The following is an 8880-nucleotide window of genomic DNA, read 5'->3' as shown; positions in this document are numbered from 1 at the left end:
GGTGTGGATCAGACCTGTATGCGAGGGTTTCTTAGGAGTGGATCAGACCTGTGTGTGAGTGCTTCTGAGCAGCTGACAGATGAGTGTGTGAGAGTTTCTGAGCAGAGAACAGACCTGTGTGTGAGTGTTTTTGAGGTGTGGATCAGACCTGTGTGTGAGTGTTTCTGAGGTGTGCATCAGACCTGTGTGTGAGTGTCTCTGAGGAGGTGACAGACCTTTTTTTTTTTTTTTTACAAGGAACACATTTTATTTTTCAAAAATCACAGTACAGGAATTGCATGTATACAACAATTCTGATCTTTTTCAGTTTCCACAGATACCTTCCCTCTCTCACAGACAGGGACCACCACAATTGGGATCAGTAGTCACCATTCCTCAGTGTTATCTTTTGTGCTCTCCTTAAGAATAATGTTTTAACAATTGGATACTAAAGCAATTCAGAGTAAAATTCTGAAGTACTGCTGGTTATTTTTTCATGCTTCAAGTCCTGTGACGATATATTAAAAAGACTCTTGTTCAGAGCGAAATTCTCAGCGTAAAACGATAGAAGTAACAGAGTAATCTCAGCATATACAACAAGGGTGTGTTTCTATAAATGATTGCCACCGCATTATTATTATTGTTCATTGCACAGAGTGGAGGCGATCCCTGCGTGTCCTATTTCAGACAGGCAGTCCTGGTGCCAGAGTCCCATCTCCTGCAGGCCCGGGGGTCGTTAGTCATCGGGCTCCACAACGCACTGCTCCACAATCTCCCGCAAATTTGGGTTCTCCATAGCTGCTGCCACACGTTCCTTATCGTTGATCTGCTTGTTAATATCTTCCTCGGTGGTGTGAGACCCCTCAGCAATGTAGATCTCTAACTTGTGTTTAAAAGGTAAACATCGTTGTAACTTGACCCGTAGACAGAGACCAATCAGAGTGGCTAAAGAGCAGTGAGGGACGGTCGGTGTGAATCGAATAATGATGAGATATTCGTCATCAGCGAGTAATTTCACATCGATACACTCTTCAGTGACCACGTCCAACTCCTCCAGGGTGTTTGGCTTTTCTGGGTCACGAATTGTACGAATAATGTCATAGACTTCTAGCGTTTTCTCTTCCATTTTCCTGATTTTTCCGCATCTTCTTTAACCGACAGCCGCGAAAGAAGGAGGAACTTTGCCAGGGCATAGGACGCGAGCCCAGAGACTATCTCCATTCCTCTGTGTGTGAGAGTTTCTGAGGTGTGGATCAGACCTGCGTGTGAGTGTTTCTGAGGAGGTGACAGACCTGTGTGTGAGTGTTTCTGAAGAGGTGACAGACCTGTGTACGAGTGTTTCTGAGGACGTGAGGAACCTGTGTGTGAGTGTTTCTGAGGTGTGGATCAGACCTGTGTGTGAGTGTTTCTCAGGAGGAGACAGACCAGTGTCTGAGTGTTTCTGAGGAGCTGACAGACCTGTGTGTGAGTGTTTCTGAGGATGGTGACAGACCTGTGAATGAGTGTTTCGGAGGAGGTGACAGACCCGTGTATGAGTGTTTCTGAGGTGTGGATCAGACCTGTGTGTGAATGTTTCTGAGGAGTGGATCAGACCTGTGTGTGAGTGTTTCTGAGGAGGTAACAGACATGTGTGTGAGTGTTTCTGAGGTGTTGATTAGACCTGTGTGTGAGTGTTTCTGAGGTGTGGATCAGACCTGTATGCGAGGGTTTCTTAGGAGTGGATCAGAACTGTGTGTGAGTGCTTCTGAAGAGCTGACAGATGAGTGTGTGAGAGTTTCTGAGCAGAGAACAGACCTGTGTGTGAGTGTTTTTGAGGTGTGGATCAGACCTGTGTGTGAGTGTTTCTGATGTGTGCATCAGACCTGTGTGTGAGTGTCTCTGAGGAGGTGAGGGACCTGTGTGTGAGTGTTTCTGAGGAGTGGATCAGACCTGTGTGTGAGTGCTTCTGAGGAGCTGACAGACGAGTGTGTGAGGGTTTCTGAGGAGAGAACAGATCTGCGTGTGAGTGTTTCTGAGGAGTGGATCAGACCTGTGTGTGAGTGTTTCTGAGGAATTGACAGACCTGTGTGTGAGTGTTTCTGAGGTGTGGATCAGACCTCTGTGTGAGTGTTTCTGAGGTGTGGATCAGACCTGTGTGTGAGTGTTTCTGAGGAGGTGACAGACCTGTGTGTGAGTGTTTCTGAGGAGGAGACAGACTTGTGTGTGAGTGTTTCTGAGGTGTGGATCAGACCTGTGTGTGAATGTTTCTGAGGTGTGGATCAGACCTGTGTGTGAGTGTTTCTGAGGAGGTAACAGACATGTGTGTGAGTGTTTCTGAGGTGTTGATTAGACCTGCGTGTGAGTGTTTCTGAGGTGTGGATCAGACCTGTATGCGAGGGTTTCTGAGGAGTGGATCAGACCTGTGTGTGAGTGCTTCTGAGGAGCTGACAGATGAGTGTGTGAGAGTTTCTGAGGAGAGAACAGATCTGTGTCTGAGTGTTTCTGAGGTGTGGATCAGACCTGTGTGTGAGTGTTTCTGAGGTGTGGATCAGACCTGTGTGTGAGTGTTTCTGAAGAGGTGACAGACCTGTGTATGAGTGTTTCTGAGGAGGTGAGGAACCTGTGTGTGAGTGTTTCTGAGGAGTGGATCAGACCTGTGTGTGAGTGTTTCTGAGGAGGTGACAGACCAGTGTGTGAGAGTTTCTGAGGTGTGGATCAGATCTGCGTGTGAGTGTTTCTGAGGAGTGGATCAGAACTGTGTGTGAGTGTTTCTGAGGAGGTGACAGACCCGTGTGTGAGTGTTTCTGAGGAGTGGCTGGATCAGTGTGTGAGTGTTTCTGAGGAGGTGACAGACCTGTGAGTGAGTGTTTCGGAGGAGGTGACAGAACTGTGTGGGAGTGTTTCTGAGGTTTGGATCAGACCTGTGTGTTAGTGTTTCTGAGGAGGTAACAGACATGTGTGTGAGTGTTTCTGAGGTGTTGATTGGACCTGTGTGTGCGTGTTTCTGAGGTGTTGATTAGACCTGTGTGTGAGTGTTTCTGAGGTGTGGATCAGACCTGTATGCGAGGGTTTCTGAGGAGTGGATCAGACCTGTGTGTGAGTGTTTCTGAGGAGGTGACAGACCTGTGTGGGACTGTTTCTGAAGAGGAGACAGACCTGTGTATGAGTGTTTCTGAGGAGGTGAGGAACCTGTGTGTGAGTGTTTCTGAGGAGTGCATCAGACCTGTGTATGAGTGTTTCTGAGGAGGTGACAGACCTGTGTGTGAGAGTTTCTGAGGTGTGGATCAAACCTGTGTGTGAGTGTTTCTGAGGAGTGGATCAGACCTGTGTGTGAGTGTTTTTGAGGAGGTGACAGAACTGTGTGTGAGTGTTTTTGAGCTGTGGATCAGACCTGTGTCTGAGTGTTTCCGAGGAGGTGACAGCCCTGTGTGTGAGTGTTTCTGAGGAGGTGTGGGATCTGTGAGTGAGTGTTTCTGAGGAGTGGATCAGACCTGTGTGTGAGTGCTTCTGAGGAGCTGACAGATGAGTGTGTGAGGGTTTCTGAGGAGAGAACTGATCTGTGTGTGAGTGTTTCTGAGGAGTGGATCAGACCTGTGTGTGAGCGTTTCTGAGGAAGTGACAGACCTGTGTGTGAGTGTGTCTGAGGTGTGGATCAGACCTGTGTGTGAGTGTTTTTGAGGTGTGGATCAGACCTGTGTGTGAGTGTTTCTGAGGTGTGAATCAGACCTGTGTGTGAGTGTTTCTGAGGAGGTGACAGACCTGTGTGTGAGTGTTTCTGAAGAGGTGACAGACCTGTGTATGAGAGTTTCTGAGGAGGTGAGGAACCTGTGTGTGAATGTTTCTGAGGTGTGGATCAGACCTGTGTGTGAGTGTTTCTGAGGAGGTGACAGGCCTGTGAGTTAGTGTTTCGGAGGAGGTGACCGAACTGTGTGTGAGTGTTTGTGAGGTGTGGATCAGACCTGTGTGTGAGTGTTTCTGAGGTGTTGATTAGACCTGTGTGTGAGTGTTTCTGAGGTGTGGATCAGACCTGTATGCGAGGGTTTCTGAGGAGTAGATCAGACCTGTGTGTGAGTGTTTCTGAGGAGGTGACAGACCTGTGTGTGAGTGTTTCTGAAGAGGTGACAGAACTGTGTGTGAATTTTTCAGAGGTGTGGATCAGACCTGTGTGTGAGTGTTTCTGAGGAGGTGACAGACCTGTGTGTGAGTGTTTCTGAGGTGTGGATAAGACCTGTGTGTGAGTGTTTCTGAGGAGGTGACAGACCTGTGTGTGAGTGTTTCTGAGGAGGTGACAGACCTGTGTGTGAGTGTTTCTGAGGAGTGGATGGTTCAGTGTGTGAGTGTTTCTGAGGAGGTGACAGACCTGTGTGAGTGTTTCTGAGGTGTGCATCAGATCTGTGTGTGAGTGTTTCTGAGGAGTGGATCAGACCTGTGTGTGAGTGTTTCTGAGGAGGTGACAGACCTGTGTGTGAGTGTTTCTGAAATGTGGATCAGACCGCTGTGTGAGTGTTTCTGAGGAGGTGACAGACCTGTGTGTGAGTGTTTCTGAGGTGTGGATCAGACCTGTGTGTGAGTGTTTCTGAGGAGGTGACAGACCTGTGTGTGAGTGTTTCTGAGGAGTGGATGGATCAGTGTGTGAGTGTTTCTGAGGATGTGACAGACCTGTGAGTGAGTGTTTCGGAGGAGGTGACTGAACTGTGTGTGAGTGTTTCTGAGGTGTGGATCAGACCTGTGTGTGAGTGTTTCTCAGGAGCTGACAGACCAGTGTCTGAGTGTTTCTGTGGAGGTGACAGACCTGTGTGTGAGTGTTTCTGAGGAGGTGACAGACCTGTGAGTGAGTGTTTCGGAGGAGGTGACCGAACTGTGTGTGAGTGTTTGTGAGGTGTGGATCAGACCTGTGTGTGAGTGTTTCTGAGGTGTTGATTAGACCTGTGTGTGAGTGTTTCTGAGGTGTGGATCAGACCTGTATGCGAGGGTTTCTGAGGAGTGGATCAGACCTGTGTGTGAGTGTTTCTGAGGAGGTGACAGACCTGTGTGTGAGTGTTTCTGAAGAGGTGACAGAACTGTGCGTGAATTTTTCTGAGGTGTGGATCAGACCTGTGTGTGAGTGTTTCTGAGGAGGTGACAGACCTGTGTGTGAGTGTTTCTGAGGTGTGGATAAGACCTGTGTGTGAGTGTTTCTGAGGAGGTGACAGACCTGTGTGTGAGTGTTTCTGAGGAGGTGACAGACCTGTGTGTGAGTGTTTCTGAGGAGTTGATGGATCAGTGTGTGAGTGTTTCTGAGGAGGTGACAGACCTGTGTGAGTGTTTCTGAGGTGTGCATCAGATCTGTGTGTGAGTGTTTCTGAGGAGTGGATCAGACCTGTGTGTGAGTGTTTCTGAGGAGGTGACAGACCTGTGTGTGAGTGTTTCTGAAATGTGGATCAGACCGCTGTGTGAGTGTTTCTGAGGAGGTGACAGACCTGTGTGTGAGTGTTTCTGAGGTGTGGATCAGACCTGTGTGTGAGTGTTTCTGAGGAGGTGACAGACCTGTGTGTGAGTGTTTCTGAGGAGTGGATGGATCAGTGTGTGAGTGTTTCTGAGGATGTGACAGACCTGTGAGTGAGTGTTTCGGAGGAGGTGACTGAACTGTGTGTGAGTGTTTCTGAGGTGTGGATCAGACCTGTGTGTGAGTGTTTCTGAGGAGTGGATCACCCCTGTGTGTGAGTGTTTCTGAGCAGGTGACAGACCAGTGTGTGAGAGTTTCTCAGGAGGGAAGAGATCTGTGTGTGAGTGTTTCTGAGGTGTGGATGAGACCTGTGTGTGAGTGTTTCTGAGGAGGTGACAGACCTGTGTGTGAGAGTTTCTGAGGTGTGGATCAAACCTGTGTGTGAGTGTTTCTGAGGAGTGGATCAGACCTGTGTGTGAGTGTTTCTGAGGAAGTGACAGAACTGTGTGTGAGTGTTTTTGAGCTGTGGATCTGACCTGTGTCTGAGTGTTTCTGAGGAGGTGACAGCCCTGTGTGTGAGTATTTCTGAGGAGGTGAGGGATCTGTGTGTGAGTGTTTCTGAAGTGGTGACAGACCTGTGTATGAGAGTTTCTGAGGAGGTGAAGAACCTGTGTGTGAGTGTTTCTGAGGTGTGGATCAGACCTGTGTGTGAGTGTTTCTCAGGAGCAGACAGACCAGTGTCTGAGTGTTTCTGAGGAGGTGACAGCCCTGTGTGTGAGTGTTTCTGAGGATGTGACAGACCTGTGAGTGAGTGTTTCGGAGGAGGTGACAGAACTGTGTGTGAGTGTTTCTGAGGTGTGGATCAGACCTCTGTGTGAATGTTTCTGAGGTGTGGATCAGACCTGTGTGTGAGTGTTTCTGAGGAGGTAACAGACATGTGTGTGAGTGTTTCTGAGGTGTGGATCAGACCTGTATGCGAGGGTTTCTGAGGAGTGGATCAGACCTGTGTGTGAGTGTTTCTGAGGAGGTGACAGACCTGTGTGTGAGTGTTTCTGAGGTGTTGATTAGACCTGTGTGTGAGTGTTTCTGAGGTGTGGATCAGACCTGTATGCGAGGGTTTCTGAGGAGTGGATCAGACCTGTGTGTGCGTGTTTCTGAGGAGGTGACACACCTGTGTGTGAGTGTTTCTGAAGAGCTGACAGACCTGTGTATGAGTGTTTCTGAGGAGGTGAGGAACCTGTGTGTGAGTGTTTCTGAGGAGTGGATCAGACCTGTGTGTGAGTGTTTCTGAGGAGGTGACAGACCTGTGTGTGAGAGTTTCTGAGGTGTGGATCAAACCTGTGTGTGAGTGTTTCTGAGGAGTGGATTAGACCTGTGTGTGAGTGTTTCTGAGGAAGTGACAGAACTGTGTGTGAGTGTTTTTGAGCTGTGGATCAGACCTGTGTCTGAGTGTTTCTGAGGAGGTGACAGCCCTGTGTGTGAGTGTTTCTGAGGAGGTGAGGGATCTGTGTGTGAGTGTTTCTGTGGAGTGGATCAGACCTGTGTGTGAGTGCTTCTGAGGAGCTGACAGATGAGTGTGTGAGGGTTTCTGAGGAGAGAACAGATCTGTGTGTCAGTGTTTCTGAGGAGTGGATCAGACCTGTGTGTGAGCGTTTCTGAGGAAGTGACAGACCTGTGTGTGAGTGTGTCTGAGGTGTGGATCAGACCTTTGTGTGAGTGCTTTTGAGGTGTGGATCAGACCTATGTGTGAGTGTTTCTGAGGTGTGGATCAGACCTGTGTGTGAGTGTTTCTGAGGAGGTGACAGACCTGTGTGTGAGTGTTTCTGAAGAGGTGACAGACCTGTGTATGAGAGTTTCTGAGGAGGTGAGGAACCTGTGTGTGAGTGTTTCTGAGGTGTGGATCAGACCTGTGTGTGAGTGTTTTTCAGGAGCAGACAGACCAGTGTCTGAGTGTTTCTGAGGAGGTGACAGACCTGTGTGTGAGTGTTTCTGAGGAGGTGACAGACCTGCGAGTGAGTGTTTCGGAGTAGGTGACAGAACTGTGAGTGAGTGTTTCTGAGCTGTGGATCAGACCTGTGTGTGAATGTTTCTGAGGTGTGGATCAGACCTGTGTGTGAGTGTTTCTGAGGAGGTAACAGACATGTGTGTGAGTGTTTCTGAGGACGTGACAGAACTGTGTGTGAGTGTTTTTGAGCTTTGGATCAGACCTGTGTCTGAGTGTTTCTGAGGAGGTGACAGCCCTGTGTGTGGGTGTTTCTGAGGAGGTGAGGGATCTATGTGTGAGTGTTTCTGAGGAGTGGATGAGACCTGTGTGTGAGCGCTTCTGAGGTGCTGACAGATGAGTGTGTGAGGGTTTCTGAGGAGAGAACAGATCTGTGTGTGAGTGTTTCTGAGGAGTGGATCAGACCTGTGTGTTGGAGTTTCTGAGGAAGTGACAGACCTGTGTGTGAGTGTGTCTGAGGTGTGGATCAGACCTGTGTGTGATTGTTTCTCAGGAGCAGACAGACCAGTGTCTGTGTGTTTCTGAGGAGGTGACAGACCTGTGTGTGAGTGTTTCTGAGGAGGTGACAGACCTGTGAGTGATTGTTTCGGAGGAGGTGACAGAACTGTGTGTGAGTGTTTCTGAGGTGTGGATCAGACATGTGTGTGAATGTTTCTGAGGTGTGGATCAGACCTGTGTGTGAGTGTTTCTGAGGAGGTAACAGACATTTGTGTGAGTGTTTCTGAGGTGTTGATTAGACCTGTGTGTGAGTGTTTCTGAGGTGTGGATCAGACCTGTATGCGAGGGTTTCTGAGGAGTGGATCAGACCTGTGTGTGAGTGCTTCTGAGGAGCTGACAGATGAGTCTGTGAGAGTTTCTGAGGAGAGAACAGATCTGTGTGTGAATGTTTCTGAGGTGTGGATCAGACCTGTGTGTGAGTGTTTCTGAGGAGGTGACAGACCTGTGTGTGAGTGTTTCTGAGGTGTGGATCAGACCTGTGTGTGAGTGTTTCTGAGGAGGTGACAGACCTGTGTGAGAGTGTTTCTGAGGTGTGGATCAGACCTGTGTGTGAGTGTTTCTGAGGAGGTGACAGACCTGTGTGTGAGTGTTTCTGAGGAGTGGATGGATCAGTGTGTGAGTGTTTCTGAGGAGGTGACAGACCTGTGTGAGTGTTTCTGAGGTGTGCATCAGATCTGTGTGTGAGTGTTTCTTAGGAGTGGATCAGACCTGTGAGTGAGTGTTTCTGAGGAGGTGACAGCCCTGTGTGTGAGTGTTTCTGAGGAGGTGAGGGACCTGTGTGTCAGTGTTTCTGAGGAGTGGAGCAGACCTGTGTGTGAGTGTTTCTGAGGAGGAGACAGACCAGTGTCTGAGTGTTTCTGAGGAGGTGACAGACCTGTGTGTGAGTGTTTCTGAGGAGGTGACAGACCTGTGAGTGAGTGTTTCGGAGGAGGTGACAGACCTGTGTGTGAGTGTTTCTGAGGTGTGGATCAGACCTGTGTGTGAATGTTTCTGAGAT

General features: G+C 48.9%; 1 protein-coding gene across 1 annotated transcript; it reads right to left on the bottom strand.

The window, feature by feature from the left end:
- Positions 1 to 237: 237 nt before the first annotated feature.
- LOC140192264 (cytosolic iron-sulfur assembly component 2A-like) lies at positions 238 to 1200 on the bottom strand. Its single transcript, XM_072249936.1, is given in 2 exon segments — positions 238 to 1113; positions 1116 to 1200. Coding segments are annotated over 2 exon segments (483 nt in total). The 3' UTR covers positions 238 to 715.
- Between the last annotated feature and the right edge of the window lie 7680 nt (positions 1201 to 8880).

The sequence above is a fragment of the Mobula birostris genome, unplaced genomic scaffold (assembly GCF_030028105.1).
Source record: "Mobula birostris isolate sMobBir1 unplaced genomic scaffold, sMobBir1.hap1 scaffold_1002, whole genome shotgun sequence".
NCBI classification, from domain to species: Eukaryota; Metazoa; Chordata; class Chondrichthyes; order Myliobatiformes; family Myliobatidae; genus Mobula; species Mobula birostris.
Note: the sequence above shows the minus strand (reverse complement) of the source record. Positions and strands in the feature narration are given on the sequence as shown.